The 19,839-nt window shown below is 43.1% G+C and overlaps 1 protein-coding gene across 2 annotated transcripts; it reads right to left on the reverse strand.

Annotated features, from left to right (window-relative positions):
- Positions 1-589: 589 nt before the first annotated feature.
- Positions 590-19,554, reverse strand: LOC119396398 (eukaryotic translation initiation factor 2 subunit 3, Y-linked). Of its 2 annotated transcripts, XM_037663600.2 has the most exons (13): positions 19,431-19,554; positions 18,910-18,973; positions 18,724-18,785; positions 17,540-17,605; positions 16,124-16,245; positions 14,492-14,586; positions 9,444-9,602; positions 7,723-7,857; positions 6,944-7,038; positions 5,926-6,070; positions 5,677-5,846; positions 4,809-4,981; positions 613-749 (listed from the first exon to the last, which is right to left on the reverse strand). In XM_037663600.2, the coding sequence occupies exons 1-13, from the start codon at positions 19,497-19,499 to the stop codon at positions 689-691; spliced, it is 1,416 nt and encodes a 471-aa protein (XP_037519528.1). In that variant the 5' UTR covers positions 19,500-19,554; the 3' UTR covers positions 613-688. The 2 variants fall into 2 exon arrangements, with proteins under 2 accessions (XP_049273031.1, XP_037519528.1); XM_049417074.1 differs by lacking the exon at positions 5,677-5,846 and having other exon boundaries at positions 590-749.
- Between the last annotated feature and the right edge of the window lie 285 nt (positions 19,555-19,839).

Consider the following 19,839-nt stretch of genomic DNA (forward strand, 5'->3'; position numbering starts at 1 on the left):
TTAAGACATGTGGGTCCTATTAATGTTGAACGCACACCCCCGAGCTTAAAGACAGAACACCTTAGGTGGTAAGCTACCATGGCGGATACTACATTCAAGGATGGTGCATATGAATGATGCCATTTCATACCGATTTCCGAACATCTCTTCAAGCTCTATTGAGGATTTGTGTAGGTCCGCACAATTAGCCTGAGCTAAAGAATCCAGGAAATTTATTTGAATGTTCTGTAGAAAGATTTTGTGAGCGGCACTGCTGTTTCAGCATGTAACCTGCTTCAAACCAGAAGTATTAGGAACACTGTGCACCGTGCTCAGTGGCATCATTGCCATCTTCAAAACATGACACTGCAGAGTATTTTGTGTGTGCATACCATATTTGTTAGCTGCAGCTGCATTAAGAGCAGTAAGCATTAACAAGTTTCTACGTGCCAAAGAAGACAGTAAAGTGCTTGAGATCAACTTCCATTACATCGGGGTGTTTAACAAGCAATGTGCATAAATTCATCTTTGGACATTTTGTAGTGACCAATTATATACTAGATTTGAATTATTATATATTGTAATTACTATATATTGTAGTGTTGTGCAGTTTTCTATTGCAGTTAAAAGTGATCATTTTCGTCACGTTTATTTGTGAACAAAGAAAAAAAAATAACTGACATTAAACTGATACTTTCTTCTTTAAACCTCACTCTTGTGAAGTTGGTTTCACAGTGATGCCTCGTCGAATCTGGCCCCAACCGATCAACCTGAAATGAAACGAAAACGATGAATAGCTTGCTGGAGGAAATCAACAACTGTAACAGAAAGTAGTACCCTAACTGTAACGTCAAATGATAAACTAATGAACAAGAAGGAAACCTCCAATCACAAGCAGACGTCATGCACAATAAATTACTGTTAAAGGGCCCTAAACAACTTTTAAAAATACAAAGAACAAGCGCGTCATTTTCTCCTGGTGTTTCCAGTCTTTTCAGCACAATTCGTAATGTCAGCAGTTCGTTCGTATGACATCATGAGGAAATAAGCTCTCAACTGGTTCACGTACGAGGAATATCATATCAGTTGTCAATTATCTCCTAACCTGCTTTGCTGTGCAGTCACACGCCCGTTATCGTGCGCAATCTAGTGATTTCACTTCATTTTGTGCGTTTTCGACTGTGCAAGTGGAAATAACAGCGTGTAGCTGAAAAGCGCAAAACCCCAAGGCACAACGCTTTGTGCCGATATTGTCCACATGTTTTATGAAGAAATAAGTGTCGAGGAGGAGTTAGCGCCAGTAGGAAGGGTAGTGAGGGCGAGAGAGAAACCACTCTCTCATCTTTGAACTCGAAGTGGTTTAGGGGTCCTTTAAGGGGAGACACTGGTCTGAAAACTGCTTGTCTCAATTTTTAGTATTTCTGGCTGAAATTTACACACAATATGTGTTTTCGACTGCTGAAAACAAATATGCAATTACTTTTTGTCTATCGTGCACGGATTGTAAGATATTGACTGTTCCATACACTTGCATTCTGCCCAGACTTTTGACAGCTTTCTCACAAAATACCTTTATGAATTTGATATCACTGCATCCTATAAAGACCAGAGAGTGCAACATAACCATAACTTAATTTTTAGCTGTATCCATTCAAAAGTTATAGCCTTAACAAGTACACTAATGAGAAATCAGAAACTGTTGCTTAATTTTACTGCTAATTAAATCACAGTTATTAATAAAAATGTTGTAATTTCTTGGTTTTCTTGCACTAATCAATGCATAAGCTTTCAAATACCGCAAAAATTATCAAAATTTGACCGCTACATCAAAAGATATTGTGGGCAACAGCCTACAATGTGATGAAAAATGTGGTTTTGAGAAAATGAAAAAAGAAGTTTAGAAACATGGTGGGCACTTATTTTGAACTGGAAAAGGCCTAAATTGGTGTTCTTAGGATAGTAGAAGCCACCAGGAACATAGTCATCATTATTCTTCTTAGTATGGTTTCTTTTCACTCTGGTACTGCTGGTGATATGCTGCATTCTTGCAGCTGCCGATATCACTTCCTCCCGAATGCATGAGCAATTCTGAACTTCTAACGACTGCCTGCCATTGCACTGTCATCAGTTAGGCATCTCCACAAAATGGCGGACAATGCGACGATGCACCACTGTCTAGCAGAAGCATCCTCAAGTATCCAAGATGGAAGGAGTAATTTACCACGTGTGATAGAAATGCACCAATGCTGTGCGAGCACATTTTTTTTTTTAAAGCGCAATGGCTTCGCCTCTGCTAGATGAAAAGCGTTCTTATGCTAGGAACAGCTAATAGAAAAGTGTGCGTTTCAAATGAGACCAAAATGGCTGTGCTACTTAATGTGGTTCCTGCACGGTGCGCTATTGAATGGGACTTTTTGAGGTGCTTTGGCGAGCAAAAATGGTCATGAAACTGACTTCAAGACCAAATAACTCGACAAGTATGCATTACATGTCTGTAATATTTTGGAAATGACTTTTTTAGACCTTCTAGATTATCAAAAAAAATATTCCAGAAAATTGTTTTTTTCAAAATTTTCCCGCCTCCCAGACCAGTGTCTCCCCTTAAGGAGCACGCTTAATCAGATCTAGGAATTTTTTTTTTTACTGCAGCAACGTCACCAGCCACTCGATAAGCTTAATCTACACAGCGCGAAAAGTTTACATACAAAGATAATCGTCTTGTTGCGAAAAAGAACAAGGAAAGCTTTTGTTGCTACCAAATGAAATACAGCAGCTATCATTCATTGTAATACAAGCGATAGCATGCACAGTGGTAACGAAGAGCTCCGTATTAATTCCGACCGCCTCTGGTTCTTTAGCACGGACAAAAATTGCTATCACCAACTGTGTCTGTGTTGGCGCTGGCTAAATACGACACCAAGTTGCTAAGAGCGGTGCGTTACGTTCCGGTACAGTGGCTAGAATAGGGAAGTGTGAAGACCGCGCCGCCTGCGCTGACGCTCTCCACCAATGCCTCGACCGGCGCTGTCTAGGTGGCGCTGCTTGTAGCTTACACGTCGCTCGCTCGGCTCACTGCAGCGAAGCTGCCATGTCAAGGCTGATTTGTGGCGGATATGGTTTTGTTTGCGCCGTAAATTTACTCTACTATAATGCTGGGCGTAAGTGTCTCATAAATAAATGAAATTCGCGGCAGATATTATCAAACATTATCACCGGCGTATGGTATGACCGTACGCACAGTATCATAAGTGAAGCTTTACATTCGCAAACATCGCGGCCAGCTAAGCTTGCCACTGCTTGTGATCATTCCTTGATGCTGAGAAATGTAACCGATTAACATTTTGAGGGGATTGCCATTTCACAAGGTTATACGCAACCTCAAGAAGCACGAAAAAAATGCTACCATGACATTGATATTCATTTTCTTCATGTTGTTATACAGTATACTTAACATTTTGCATGAGATAGTTCTTAAGGATTTAATTATTCTTGCGTATTCACACTGGAAATATTTTTCAATTAACAACTGCACAGAAAATCGGAGAGCATTTCACTCTTCTCACACATTTTATTTAAAGTGGGAGGCATCAAAGTAGGGAAGAAAGCTAGCATACAGGGTGACGCACATGACATCGCTCTTCGAAGCTTGAGGTGCTTTTATCTTCCTCTTGCAGAACTTTTCTGTTGGTTTAGAGGTTTCGTGAAGAAGTGAAGCCGTGTGAGAACAAAAAACTTGATTATATGTTGCTCGTCAGACCTTGCTTGTGCAAGTCGCACCCTACGGATGGTACGGTCTGCATTGAGTTAGGAAGTTCAACTATAGTGTCCCTTTGGAGCTTATTATAACTGAACAACAATGTGAATGTGTCCTCCAGTGCCTCCACAAATGAAAATAGTTCCGGTGACAGGTACAAAAGCCCTCCAACATCACAGAATGCTGTGAATGACGCAAGATCCTTATCTGCGTTCTCGAGGGATGTGAGCAGCTGCTCAAAACAGTCCCGGCATTTCGTTGCCATAACTTTCCTCCGTGCCACATAGCCGGCCAAATAGTACACCAGTCTTCCGTCACTGACTTGCACAGGATACACATGGTCAGAAAGGAGAGTCGATGCCTGTAGTAGACTTGAACATTCGTCCAGGTTTCCAGTGTCCAGTAAATTGTAGACATGGATGGCCACTTCATCAGTTCCAACTAATGACGTAAGTATGTCACCTGCACAGTTGCCCGTGCCTGCTGCTTTTACCAAATTGTAAAAGCTAAGGGAATTCACGGCAGTAAGGAACTGGGTCGATGTGGAATGATCATTGCACCCGGATAACTGACGAATTATGCCGAATAGCTTTTCGATTGGATCTTGGCGATTGGAACGACAGCATTTTTTTCCAAAGGCTTGTCTGCTCTTGGTATATTACGCTGCCACTGCTGGAACAAATGGTCGTCTTTCGGGACTCCAAGCAATGAATGCTTCTGCTTGCACGATTTCTACCCAGTTGAGCATCTGGGCACAAAACGGTGGCTCTGACGTCTGCTCGTGGCACACACCCCGCAAAAGACATAACGTAAACATGACAAGGCTGTCCGACCAGCAAATGCAGCACGAAAGAACAGCGTAAACATGCAAAAGAATCACGTTTGACCGGCGAGTTGCAGCGTTGAACAACGTGTTCAGCCTGAGAGCCTGACGTGTATACGACAGCGCGCGCCACCTAGCGGAAACATCGTAAGGCGGCTTCACTACCTCCCATTGCAGCCGCTTGGCGGTGATCACACTTCTAGTATTCTAGCCACTGTAGTTCCGGCTACGGGTAGAGTCTGTCACTCTCACCTCCAGTGTTTCTCGACTCGTCTGCTGAGGGCAATCTTCTCGCCAATCTCGGTGCAGACCGGACTGGTCAAACTGATCTTCGCCAAGTCTGCCTTCACGGCCAGAACACGGCCTCCCGTGGAAAGCGAGCCAATGTTCACCATCAGAACTTCGTTCTTGGACAGCTTTTGCACCTGCGGGTGAAAATCACTCGATTGAGATTGCGCAGGTGATTTACAGTACCATCTCGATCGTACAAAATCTCTCAATTCAAACTGATGGGCAATGTGAGCTGTGTGGGTGGGCCCAAAAATGTTTCATGTGGAAAAACTCTGGCGAACTTGGAAGTCTTAACTCCTCGAGGGTTACTTCGAGCAAAATTTCTCATACTTAGTCGCACTGCATCGCTTCTTCCTTCCATGTGTACTTTGAGTTAACCATAACGTTGTTTCGCGCCAAATGAAAGTGTGCAAGGACCCAGAAATATGAAATGTGCACAAGCACAAACTTCCAACAAAGGTTTCTTTGAACAGGCGTGACTAATAAATGTAGACGGTTATAAAAAGAAACAATAAATAAGAGCACAATGCACACAATACAAGATACAAAGATACAAGATATTCTTGAAACAAAGTACATGAGGCGGTGACTACAGCGACCCTGCATATGTGGTAATGGAAATGCCAAGACTATGCATGCAGGAAGAGAGTCAACACAAAGCGACCAGCCATATACGTTCGCCAGCTGGCCATGCGCTAAGCCGCAACAAACATCACCACACAGCTTCTCTCCTACCCCCCTTTCACTCCTCTCTCCCTCCCACCTCTACCATGCACGCATGCTTGCCTTCCCCTCAGCTGTGGTACACTGGACTCCGTCGTGGCCTCACCTTGGCACCCTTCTTGTCACCCTCTGTGCGCACACCAAGCAACCGCCTGAGCAGGAAGTACGAGATCTCCAACTCGATGTAGATGTCCGGCAGGGCACCCACGGCTCCCAGCACCTGGCCCACCATGCGGTCGGCTCGCGACAGGGTCGGGTCGATCTTGGTGCCCACGCCTACCATGCGTGCACAGAACCACACGTCTCTCATATCCATGGAGCAACGAAGTAAGGCACGAAGAAATGGAGTACGCACCAATGAGACCTCCGGGTACGGCGTACATGAGGTCGTTCTGCTCTGTGCAGAGAGAGAGGATGCGGGAGAAGATGGGCTTGCAGAGCAGCTTTCCCTCGTCATCCTTGGACACGATGCCAGGCCGCACCTCAATCTCCTGGCCCACCTGGCAAGAAAAAAGAGAAAGAGATTGCCATCCAGAAAAACATATACGTATACAGCAGGCGCAAACAATAATACAGGCCAGAAACAAAACATAGCAGTTAGACGAATTCAGTGTTCCAGCTTTCATTCTCCCTCACAGAAGTGACAGATGTGCTGCCGTTGATAATGGACCACCAGATCAAATTCCCGAACAAGCTTCAGATCTCCGGCGCTACAGGGGTCAACGTGTACTGATGCATGCAAGGACAACACTGCATGCATAGGCGATGGTGTTTGCTGTAACAGCTAGCTACTATTGCCGTAAGCAAGCCCAGAGCCGAGAAGAAGTCACTGCTATCTGCACTTTTTCAGTAGCGACTTCACTACCATCAGCCAAGTTTGATTTCACTTTTGTTGCTCTTTTTACTGAGTGGTTGTGGTTTGTTCAAAATACTGTGGACCCTTGTTAAGTGGAACTCGAAGGGACCAGTAAAGTATGTTCCAATTAACAGGAGTTCCGTTTACTGAGAGATGAACAGGGGCGCAGAATTCAAGTACAAAACCAATCATATCAGACGCAGTTGTTCCTTTCAAGCAGCAATTCCATTTAAGAGACTTCTCCTTACTGAGAGTCCACTGTAGATACCTAATGGGACTACTCAACGGGGCTATCCTACAGGCAACCCGTTTAGGTTTGAAGCGTGGCACTGTCATCGGCGATCATGACTGCCTGCGTTTCGGTATGCAGTACCAAAGCCATGAACAATGTATGCATCAGACACTCACGTGCAAGAACATTTCCTCGGCGTTAATTTGTTCCTAAAACCTGTTCACCCCAATTAACTAAACTAAAATCAAGCTATTACACGCTCTCTAACAGGCACATACGTCTTACCTTCAGCACTCCTCTCAAGATGGAGCCACCAGCAACGCCACCTTTGAGGTCGTCGACTTCGCAGCCGGGCTTGTTCACGTCAAATGATCTAATAACTGTGGCAATTATAAAAATGAAAAGCACATGCAAATGAACATAAAACACATAAGTTAACACCTCCTAACAGCCAATAACACGAGCTTGCCCGATGTACTACACACTTGTCCAGAAGCATAAATGACATTAGCAAGGCACCGTATTATTTTGAAGAATTTCATAAAATGTCATCTCCTCAGTGACATGCTCAGCAGTACGGTGTGTTTACAGCACCATGAGTCACTATACACTTCAGCAAATGCCGTGGGGCATTCAGAAAGGCAACGTATCCTAAGTTCTGTGGTTTCAGTTACTGTAATTTCAAAAAGTACTGCAAATTTAAAGAATTTCCCATCCCTCTACATACCTTTGGCTGTACGTACAATATCTGACAAACGCTTTACCTCGTTGTGTAAATCTTTTAGCTGCTCCACGAGGTTCAAAGGAGAAATATTCTTTCCAACAAAAACTTTAAGATATCATTTTGAAATTTTCATGGAAGTATCAGAGAGCCGTTCTTAATCTTTGTGAAAATTTTCATCAACCTTTATCAAGAAACAAGAAAGCTGGCACCGAAAGGCACGTCCCCCTTAAAAAGCACCTCCTCTGCAAATTCCTGACCATAAGCTCGGTGAATACGAATCCAAAGTAGTGTGGCACGAATTTGAGAGCACAGCCAAGAAAGAAACACAGAAGGTACGTACCAATAAGGCGGGGCTCGGAGACGAAGTCCCGGAGGGGCATGGGGATCTTCTTGACAATGTACTCGCAGATAACTTCGATGTTGTACTTCAGCTGAGCCGAAATGGGAACCACGGGTGCACCCTCCGCCACAGTTCCTAAAGAACAGCGCAGAACCACATCATTTCAGTTTGACGGATTCATTCCTGTTCAATGAACTGACAACCACCATCAAATCATCAAATGTTGATGGAAGTGAAAAAAGCATTTATCATACAGTGACAGAATCTATCATGCCGCTTACGATTTGAGTAGGAATATTGCTTCAAAATTTGTGCAGAAAGTTGCAAAATGGTATATTGCGTCATCAAAGGGACACTAAAGGCAAATAACAATATATGTCACAGTGAAAGCTCAATGTATGACAACGTCTAAAACGGCAGTATTATCAACAGCAGTGCCCTACTTACCGAGAAATTAAGCTAAATGTATCACACGATGAGCGCCACAAGTGGGACATATGACATGGGAGAGTCTGAATACAATTAATCACTAGTAATCAAACTAGCTGCAATAAAAAAAGAACCTTCCGTGCATCAAGAGACGTAATAAAATGCTGCTTGTTCGTTTCTGTTTGATTCATGGAAAAAAGAACCTCTTTGGTGTTGCCATGGGGAACGGTGCGCGTGGTTCAAAATTATGTTTTCGCTGAACTGCGCTTCGCCCGGCGCCCTGCTTCACTCATGCGGTCGCGTCTCAGTGGTAGTTTCGGTATTGCGTACTGCTGCGTGTGTTTTGCATGCTCGTGAAAGTCGCTCCGACAGAAAGTTCGACAAAATGCCGCATGCATGTGATGTTGCCAGATGCCCGAATGGTGCACGCAACCAGTGCACGCTGCCGCGCAGTAAAGGCGGGCAACGTTAGGCATGACAACAGTGACGTACGAAATACCGCTTTCAGGCGGGTGATTTCAAGTGCGCTAACGCGATGCGGACCACTAAAACGTGATTTTATTTCAAAATAAGCACTTCCTTGGCATAAAAGTAGCACTACGAGGTTTCTGGACCGCTATTTCAACAATCAACGTCGACTTAATAATTGCCTTTAGTGTCCCTTTAAGTAGCCTCTGTACAGTGCAACCGAGGCATACAAATGCCTCATGTGCATACAAATGTTCATGATGTGGTTTGCGCAGTGTCAAAAGGACTATGGATGAAAAAGAAATGCGTGGTACCCCAATGTACTTCCTCTTCTTCGTCCGTTGTCCTTTTTGCGAATGCTGCACAAACCAAACTATGAACACTAACCAACTAGCTCAGTTTTCTATTTTAATGCTGTTATTTTGTATAACTGCACTTAGCGATTTATATTGAGTCTTTACAATACGTAGCCATTTGTGCTACATTCTGAATGTGTTACACGGTCAAAAAATGTTCACGTTCCTGAAAGAATACTTCAATACTCAAGTGAACAATTGTTAGTTCTTTGTGTCCCTTTGATGTGAAGGAATACCGTATTTGCATGATTCTAGCGGCCCCCTGTTGTAATGCGGAGGTAATTTCACATTAAGGAAATTGAAAAAAAAAAGCTTGATGCGGATTTCACTTTTGAGCTAGATTGTAACGCACACACAAATATGAGGGTAACGTTTAACGAAAAAAAGTGTGCATTAGAATCGTCCAAATACATTAACACACAGAAGCCGTCATCGCCATATGGAAAGCTAAGAGTTTTTGACGCCTACCTTGCACAAACTTGAGGATCTGCTGATACTGCTCCTTGGCTTGAGACTCCTTCACAAGGTCGATCTTGTTTTGAAGGATTAGGATGTGCTTGAGCTTCATGATCTCAATGGCGGCTAAGTGCTCCGAGGTCTGCGGCTGTGGGCACGACTCATTGCCAGCTGTCAGAAGGGAGCGACAACGTCATGCAATGTCACGTCGTGAAGCAGCCATAAGCGAGTTGCAAGGAATTACAAATATGGAAGAAAAAGCTACGGCATCGCAGTGCCCTACTGTCACAAAAAAACAACAACAAAAAAAAACATTATCATTATGCTGAAGCGCACTGCAGTCTGTGAAAGATTTATAGCCCACGTATAAAAAAAGAAACTGGTTCGAAAAAACTTGAATTATCCATATGGACTTCCTGATTGAGTAAAAAAGCTTGACACCTCGAGCTATCTTACTCAATATATACAAGAATCAAACTGGGATCATGGCATCTTATATTTGTTGGCGTTTAACTTTATTGTTACCGCGCCTATTCAAATCGATCACCAGTGGTCGATTTGAATAGGCCGGTGATCGATGCTTTGAATCGTCGATTTTGGCATGTTGAATTTGCTTCATGTGCACCTTGCACCTCCTACTAGTAGGTAGTCCAGCCGCTGAACTTTCATAATCAGTTTGAATTTGCCCGTTTTAGCAACATAGTTATTCTTGACAGACCTTTGTGCAAACCAATGTGCGTGTGTTGTTGGGAAAATGCACTCCTCCGGTGCGCGTGCTTAGCTGCTGACCTTTGCGCACAACCTTAAAGCTACTTTGGTTGCGTGCGAAGTCCACACGTCACTGCGGCGCGATGTGCTGGCACCGGCTGCAAAGCTTCTCCTCATGACAAGGCCGCTGCAGCAGATCTCGCCCCCGCACTACAGAGCAGCATGAGACGTTTTAGGACTGTGTGTGATCTTGTTCTTTTTTTCTCGATATTATCTGCAAAATTACGAATAAATATGCTTGGATGCATATCTTGGAATGCCAACCTATGCGGAGAGAGGTGGCTCATCGAAAGAGGTGACGCCAGAAGAACTGGTGAAGTTTATTGCACATCTGATTTATATGGGTGTCGTTCACATTGCTGGCATCCATCTATATTGGAACACCAGCAAAAAAACAAAAAATTTGTGCGAAAAGCGCTCAAGCGCACCTGTGTCTCATGAAAAACCAGGAAATGCTTCACCGCATTGCACGAGCAGCGAAGCAGTATCTCGGTTCAGATATTTTTGTCTATATTGATAGAAACATTGTGTAGAACATTTATTATTTTTTATAGTATTCCTGGGTCATTTATCTTCAAAATGTATATTCTGAATCTAAGTACACAGGCCTCAAGTATTTTTGCCTCCATGAAAAATGCTGCCGCTGCGGCCGGGGTTCGATCCCGCGACCTTCACGTCATCAGTCGAGCACCATAACCCCTAGACCACCATGGCGGGTGCATGGGATGACGGCATCTTTATATCCTGCATCTCCCGCATTATTCCTCATCCCGAAGAGATCATCCGTCCAAAGTTCAGGGGTATCTCCCCAGGACAGATCTTTTTAAATATTCTTTCTTTCCACGCGCAATATCTGACTGGAACTTTTTAACACTTGAGGTTGTGAATCAAAAGACTGTTGATTTGTTTTATAGCATATAATGCCCCTCGCAATAATGCCGTTCGTGCTGTTAGTTTATTGTGAATAATAAAGAAAAAAAGAATAAAGGCAATTCAAGTGGCATACTAGTGTAACATGAGCTGGTCTGTTAAAAACATTGAATAGCAGCTTTTTTTTTTTCTGTTGCCCCGTAGCCTTGCAAATAACACTGTTTCTAGGCGTTCCAATTAAAACCAAATTACAGTAGACGCTCAGTAAACAGAAATCGTTTAAAAGGAACTGCTGCTCAAATGGAATAATTTCCTCTAAACTGGTTGGTTTTGTACTTGAATTCTGCACGCCAGTTCATCTCTCCGTGAACGGAACTCCTGTTCTATTTAATGAGAGTCTACTGCACTGAAAGAGCAGCTGCAATAATACAGTAAAAGCTCGTTAATTCAACTCTCGTTAATTCGGACACGTCATCTGGTCCCTGTAAATATACGCATCACTCTATGAGACTGAGCGCTCGTTATTTCGGACAGATTTGACCGCAAATCGGATAATTCGGCGACTTTCGGGCCGCTGGCGAGGCTCGAAAACGAAAAAAGAACAATTCGGAACAAAAGTGAAGCTCAAACGCAGCATCGCCATGGACATGAATTGTCGACTTGGCTTGACTTGAGACTGGTTGAACGGCTTTTCTTCGCGTGTGTTGTTGGCGGTGCCATTTTATTGCTTTGTTCCCGTTGGTGTGCTGCATCGTTGAACGCTGTTTTATCGAGGAACGATAAAGTACGGCTCCTTTAGCTTGATTGTTGCTGGTGCTTTTGTGCTGACTTTTCGTGTGAACGCACTCTCCGCGATGGCAATGCCGGCGAAGCGGCCCAAGTACGAGGCCAAGGACTTCACCACCAAAGTAGAAATTTTGCGTGCCCTGAAAAATGGGCTCTGCCGACAAGAAGTTGCTCCTGTGCCATGACGTCGGCAAACAATACGACGTGAGTTTCCTGAGCGCAGTTAGCATTCTTCCGTATGTGTAGCAGAACACACCTGCGCACGCCATTGCCAACTGTTTCAGGCACAGTGGCTTTGCTGCACCCGACTCCAGCGATGCCGAAGTGTCGCCGGACGACGGTGCCGACGATGGGCAGGATTTCGGAAGTGTTATGCCTGATGCAGTGACACTAGAGGATTATATCGGCATTGTTGATGGCGTTGCCACTGCCGGCTGTCTGACTGATGAGCACATCATCAAGGAAGTGATGCATTGCAACGAATCCGAGAACGAAGAGCCTGAAGAGGAGCAGCCACACCATGAGCCACACGTGCCCCCTTGCACTGTGAGGGAAGTCGCGGAGGCCCTCGTCGTCCTTGAAGAACTTTGTTTTGGCACTGCAGACAGCATGCGAGCTGCTGAGCACCTTGAAGGGCTCAGAAAAATTGTGTCCGCGCGAATTTCTGCTCGAAAACAGACACGCATCCGTGATTACTTTGTAAAGTAAAGGTATGTTGAAAAAACTCTTGCATTTATTGTGTTTATTTTGACCATTCGATAATTCGGACATTCGGTTAATTCGGACATTTTTTCCGGTCCCTAGAAATCTGAATTAACGAGCTTTTACTGTATTGGTTCTTTCACCAAAGTGTTATTATGTACACTAATTAACCAAATTATGCAGACCGTAAGTTCTGCAGACAAAAAAGTCACAGTTTCGCCGCAACGGCGAAGCAATGATTGCGATAGCAATAAATTGTAATGTAACGCGAAGAACGGAAAGCAGCTCGAAATTGCCAGCGCATCGCTCGAGCCCAAAGGACGCACGAAAAGAACGCACACAGGACGAGCGCGAACTAATGCGTCACAGCTCGACACTTGAAGCGCACTGCTCATACATAAAGCAGGACGCACGAAACAAACGAACAGGTACACACAAGACGAGCGCGAACTAATTGTCACAGTTGTTAGTTATTTCTGTTTGAACAGCGCGCTCCTTTCGCAAACGCGGCCGCTGCAGCGAGCGAAGCGAAGCACCCCACCGGCCGTCCCTTCTTTCCTTGAGATAAGCGCACGAAAGCGACGACGCCCTGTAGAGCGAACAGCAACGGCGTTCGCAGGGGCGGGGCGACGATCTTTAAAGCGCGCAACACGCGCGCACGTCGCGCCATCTATGTGGCCACTAAGAAAGCATGCTGAATTACATGGTGTATATAAATAGCTCGCCATTAGCAGGCTGAGAGACGGTGCTGTCGTGGCCTAACGTCTAACGCGGCGGGCTGCAAAGCGAGAGGTCGCCCGTTCGATTCCGCGCGTCGGAAATAATTTCTTAATTATTTTTCTTTGTGGCCTTTCTATATATATACATACTTATACATATACGGTGAATGACGGCGACGGGGACGGACATTTTCCAGCCGAGACTGTCCATATAATTGCTATCGCAATAAAAAGTGATTTCCTAAATGTCTTGGCATGCAACCTGAAACCAAGGACTGCAGTCCCAACTTGCGTTGAAGTCATCACAGTGCATTCGCCAGATTATCAGCCCAAGCTCCCAGGAAGTTGCTTTCTGATATAAACCCTGCTTCATAGGCTTGTGTGAATGTTCGAGCAGTTCAAATATTCGAACGAATAATACAGTATTCGAAATGAATGGACATATATAAACCACATGTAACCCCCTGTAAAGGCGGTTTCACTGCAGTGGAGTGGTACTATGCAGTGACTACACCTTTCCAGAGAAAATACGCGCTGCTGCGAAGCCCCACTTCAAGGTTAAATGAACAAATTAACCTCGCATCGATTCATTATCTTAAAGTTTAAAGGCTCGTTATACTGGCCTATATGCTCTAAGTATGGTAAATTTTAAAACGTAACTTATTTTACAGGTTATCACTTGCATTCTACCAAAAGTCAAATCCTGCTACTATTCAAAGTTGCTCCCACTTCCCTTTGAACCAAGAAGAACGACAAATGCACATGCCTTGTTTCAATTTTAAGAAATATTGTGCAGGTTAATTGGGTCATGACAAATATGCTCATTTTTTTTTATATAATATGCGATATGTACTATTCGAATTCGATTCGAAATTATTCGACCAAATCACTATTTGCTTCAAATTTGCTTTGAACCTAAAATTTAGTATTCGCACAAGCCTACTGCTTCACATACTTTTGATAACAGCTGTACACAGTGCTTCATTGCAAGTTAACAAAGGTGAGTGTGCTGTGAAAGACACGTTCTGTTACACTGTTACACCAATGAAAGGTAAACCATCACTTTTTTTTCTTTCATGTTACATTTAACATGCAGCTGTCATTTTTCAGAATCACAGGATTGAACTACACAAACTAAAAGGTTACGATGCTTTTGACAAATTTTTGTAACCTTTAACTAATGCTCAAAGGATCAATTGGAAGCAAGAAACTGACCAATCAGAAGCAAAGCAGCATCCATGACAGCTGCACCGTTCAACATGGTAGCCATCAAAATGTCATGGCCAGGACAGTCGACAAAGGAGACATGCCTGCACAAAGAAATAGAACAGGATTTAAAAAAAAAGAGTTACGTAAACAAAAGCAGTTAAGCATGATTAAACAAGGATCCATTAAAGGTAGTTACACAGGGCAATCAGTATTATTAAAGGGAGTTGCGAGTGTAAACGCTCAAAGCAGTGATAAGAATAGATGGAAAACAAAATAACAAGCACAAGAAAGCTACCAATGCAACATTGAAAGGCAATTCTACGGTACCTACTACCGCACAGACCAACCTAGTACGTACATAATAACACATACAAATGTCATATGAAATGTGTGCTATGTGCAATATACAGGGTGTTTTTTTTTTAATACAATACAGATTTTTAATAAAAATGCTATGACAGTCAGGCCTCTGTCATCTTCACAAACGAACTCTACACTGAGGCGGAAAAATTTTCCCGCTCCTAAAGTAACACTGAAATAAGTAATTAACAAAAACTCATTAACTTTTTAATTAGTAACTCGAGGGCAGTTGTTTATATAGAAAAGTTGTAGGGCGTGACAATTTTTGGCCTAACCATTTTTAAAAAAGCTCGAACGTAAACATGTAGTTAGAGATATTAATCATCGAAATTGAGGGCAGCAATCCAGGCAATTCAGGGTTACATCAGACAGGAAAGCTCACGTGACTAATTTTGAAAAAAGGCGTGTCGCAGCAGAATTTGGTAAAAAAAAAAAAAAAAAAGCCAAGTCCTCCCATGTGCCCCATTGGACCGCTCATTCTTTGCGTTTAGTGTGTGCTGTTTAGCACACACTAAACGCAAAAATTGAGGGCAGCAATCCAGGCAATTCAGGGTTACATCAGACAGGAAAGCTCACGTGACTAATTTTGAAAAAATGCGTGTCGCAGCAGAATTTGGTAAAAAAAAAAAAAGCCAAGTCCTCCCATGTGCCCCATTGGACCGCTCATTCTTTGCGTTTAGTGTGTGCTGTTTAGCACACACAAAAAAAGACCTCTATATTAAAAAATTTTTCATCGAATGCAACGTTTCCCAGGTCCAAAAAACTTAGCAGCGGGTTTCTGTTGTACACGTCACTGTCCAAGGTATCTCATTCAATTTTTGGCATACCCATTTTAAAAAAATCTCAAAAGTGAACATGTAGTTGGAGATATTAATCATCGAAATTGAGGGCAGCAATCCAGGCAATTCAGGGTTACGTGAGACAGGACGCTGCAGTGAGGGACTCCAGATTAATTATGAACACCTGGGGTTCTTTAACTGACCTAACTGCCTTGAAATAAGTGCTCAGATCTATGCAACCACTTGCAAGATTTTTCACTGCTTATGATAAAGAAAAGCTAGATAGTAAAATGCTTGAGCTCATAGTAAAAACATAGTTTGAAACATAGCAAAAGTTTTGAGCTCCAGCACACGCCCCCTGTTTACGAATTTTTCACAGTAAAATGAGTCATTTATGTTTGTCGTTCTGTATAAGAGCTCTTGGCTTATCTAGCACTATTCTCGGGGTAAAAGAGCACCGAAAAGAAAAGGACATGATGCAGCCCGCATCGTGACTTACCTCAGCAACCTAAACCGGCCGTTGCAGCCGAGCCGGTCGCAAGGAAAGTCATCCTCTTTGCTGCTGCCGGCCGATCGATAGCATGCTGGACGAATGCACTTCTCGTCGTCACACTTGTATATCTGCATAACAAGGAAATAACATTTTGAATGAGAATTTCCATGGTTTTACACCTGGGGTTCTTTAACTGACCTAAATGTAAGCACAGGTGTTCTTTGCATTTTTCTCCGACTAAAACGCGGCCACTGTGGCTGGGAATCCAATGTGCGCCATCAAGCTTAGCAGCGCAGCACCTAACATGCTAAGCTGGAGATAACGTTTTGCTTATGATAAATCAAGATATCATTACATGCGTGTGAAGCGAAAAAAAAAAATTCATTGCAGAGTGAGAAAACTGAATTCGTTTGTGGTTAAGCTATAAAGCTGCACCAGTATTGGGTAATCGTGGAAAACACTAGTGTGCTGATGTTGTCCATGTTTTTGTTTTTTACGTTACCTCAACTTTCGTGCATGGTGAGCAAACAAAAGGGTAGATAGAGTTGAATGTAGTGCTGTGAGATTTGTTTAGGTGTTTCTATTCTTATTTTGCTTAACCCATTATGCCCAGTGTCGTACATATAGGACGCTTTATTGATGCACTCTAACATCACTATTTCTTTAGCTGATGACTAGTGCCATCTACAGCACATCAAGCAGGCCTCATTCTCAACGTGTGCAAGCCTACAATGCTTGCTTTTCATGCTGCCACGTGTTGACCGCTTTCTCCGGGCACACGCGTGATTTGTGTGAAAGACGTCATGAAGCGGAAGAAGTGCACGTGAAATGCCGACCGTTTTCTCCAGGCAAACGCGTGCTTTGTATAAAAGACGTCATGCAGAGGAAGAAGTGCAATGGCAGTCTGCACGTGAAATGTTTCAAGGCTTACCACACCCAAAAACAGTGTTGCGTTTACCTGGCAGTAAAAAAAGAAGTTGTGCTTTTTTTTGAGGGTAGAAGTACACTTTTTGCAAAAAAAAAATATTTGTTTTGCCAATTTTTCTGAGTTTGGGCATATATGGGTTAAACATATGCACTGTCAGAATGTGTGCTGCAATTAACCTTGATTTATTGTAACACCCTTCCATAATGTTTGTATGGGCTTTCAGATGGTTTGAACACCTTTGAAACCTTTCATGGATCATATGACAAAATCTGCATGATCCCATATAATGCATAACTATACAATGGCCAGAATCACATGTTTCCTAGCGTGCTGTACATGCTACCTCTTGGAATCACAAGTTTTGCATGTGCTATTGAATGCACGCTAATGTAAAGAGAAAACAATCACTTTAAAAAGGAGGAGGTGGAAGCAATAGATCATTGCATGCATTAGCATTTCCCACTGGGCCACATGAAAACAAGCACATTGCTTACCTTAGCATTAGCATAACCAAGTTTGATTGTGATGTTACGCTCCAGTTCATTCTTGAATCTGACAGTCTAAGTGGGAAGGAAGGAAAACATAAACAATGGACATTCATAGCTTACTCTCATTTTTCACAGCTTTTGAACTGCAGTGAGTGTTGGAGACTAGTGTGGCATCTACAATGTTAGAGAGACAGACTTGCAGCACGTGAAACAGACGGCGCTCACCATGCGAATTCTGTGCCTTGTGATTAATGTTGAAGCTGCTGTGCATTATGCAAATGAACCAATTAGCACACGCAGCTTTTTGCCTTAAGTGTTGCAGACTAACTTGCCCACTACCTATTCCAGTATTTGAAATGTGAGGCAAAACATGCTGTACAGATAAGAGCTGTCTCGTCATGAACTACACCAAATACCATTCATCCTTCCCCAGAGTTTACCAGCCGCCATATAAAGCCACCAAACTGCCGCAATGTGAACAATAATTTAAACCGATACAAGTGTCACGCACAAGGCAAAATTCTTCATTTCAGGTGCAATACTTCAAAGCTAGAATGGAACTGCCATATGCTTAACATGAATGTTTCATTAGCACACTGATTTGAGATAACGAGCAATTATTGAGTACAGAAGACAGCCATTTATGATGGCTCCCACATGGCATAATGTTTGTTGACACCACAGCACGTGGTTAACTGGTTTTGTAAACCTAAAAAATGATTGTACCATACGGCACTCTACTTTCATTTTGTTCGCATGTTACTAATCACACAAAATAGACACACGGATTTTATGACAGGAACATTCCACACATAATGCTCGCACTTACTTGAGATACAAACTAATCGGTAAACTGGTTATGTAAACCTAAGGAAGTATTGCCTTGCACAGCACTACATACTAGGCGCTAAACTTTCACTTCTCTCGCTTGTTTACTAATCAAACAAAGCGGACACCCGGCTTTTATCACAGGCATATTCGACACAAACTGCTCGGACTTACTTGAGACACGAACTATTCACGACAAACACGCACTGCTTTTTGCATTACATCATCCGCTGTTCAAAGTTTTTACTGTCCTTACGCATACTTCCGTCCCCACTAGTCATACTCCAAAAGCCAGAACTTATTATTTACAGCCGTCAACGTTCTACAATAACAACTGGTCGCATTTCCTGCGTCTTCCTCACCTGTACACCAGAAATCGCCTTCACGACGGTCGATTTCCCGTGAGCCACATGGCCAATCGTTCCTGCGTTCAAAAACAACCTGGTTTAGCTATACGCTGCAACCTTTTAGCGGTCGTTTACAGAACCACGAATCGTAACAACTAAAAGGCACACAGCAATAAAACAACGGCGGCAACACATACTTACCTATGTTAATAGTTGCTTGCCTACTGATCACCTCAGGGGTAAACGGTGTCAACTTATTGATGTCCTGAAAGGCAGGAGTGCAGAAACAGTGATTGTAAGTACAGTGACACGACGAAGTTTAAGTTGTACAAACACGATGACGTAGGGAGGTTCGTGACCTAAATGACTGTCGTTAAAACAGGGTTCTCAACAATCAGGGCAATGAATGCATCGGAACTCTGGAAATAAAAAGAAAGTTGAGGCTGCGAAACGGGGTGGAAACTCGCAACGCGGTTTTAACGACGAACGAAAGTGCAGATTAGACGTTTCTCACGGGTCTTCGAGGCGAGATTGGTGAGCGTACGGAAACATATGATCACGGAAAACACCGGCCTACGAATGACACATTTGGCAAGCCGGCAGCGCCGACATGCAGGTAACACGTGCGCGTAGAAGGAAGCGCCCTGGATACGTGATCACGACTTTCGATGGTCGGGACAGGCGTGTTCTCGCGATAGACACACCGCGAAAGGTTCACTCACTAGTTTGTCGAGGTCTTGTCGCATTAAATGCGGTTGCCCCTGAGGTCTCGCACACTCGCCACCCGCCATGTTGAAAGAAAGAGTCCGGTGAAAACGCGAGAAAGGCGAGAACTTTTCCACATACCAGCCATAAATAAATTCAAATAATTATCAACAAAAATAATAATTCACAAAAAATAAAGCTTTTTGCTTTAACAATATTTAGCACTACAAAACTTAGCAAAAACGAGAAAATTAGAAACAATTTACGTTCTTTCTTTATCACGTTATAATAAACCTCATAAATATGTGCAACAAACACAAACTTTAAATAAGCTAAATAAAATTTCTTGCTTTAAATGTGTCTTAAATATTTTTATTATCAATCAAAATACTAAAACATTGTATTTGATTATGTTTAAAAAGTTTT

Source organism: Rhipicephalus sanguineus, chromosome 6 (genome assembly GCF_013339695.2).
Source record: "Rhipicephalus sanguineus isolate Rsan-2018 chromosome 6, BIME_Rsan_1.4, whole genome shotgun sequence".
In the NCBI taxonomy this organism is placed as follows: Eukaryota; Metazoa; Arthropoda; class Arachnida; order Ixodida; family Ixodidae; genus Rhipicephalus; species Rhipicephalus sanguineus.

Excerpts from the sequence above, each read along its gene's own strand:
- LOC119396398 (XM_037663600.2), bottom strand. The coding sequence starts at position 19,499 with ATGGCGGGTGGCGAGTGTGCGAGACCTCAGGGGCAACCGCATTTAATG. Across the intron at positions 18,974-19,430 it reads GACAAGACCTCGACAAACTA|GACATCAATAAGTTGACACC; the intron begins GTGAGTGAACCT and ends CCTGCCTTTCAG. Across the intron at positions 6,071-6,943 it reads TCTTGAGAGGAGTGCTGAAG|GTGGGCCAGGAGATTGAGGT; the intron begins GTAAGACGTATG and ends TTTTCTTGCCAG.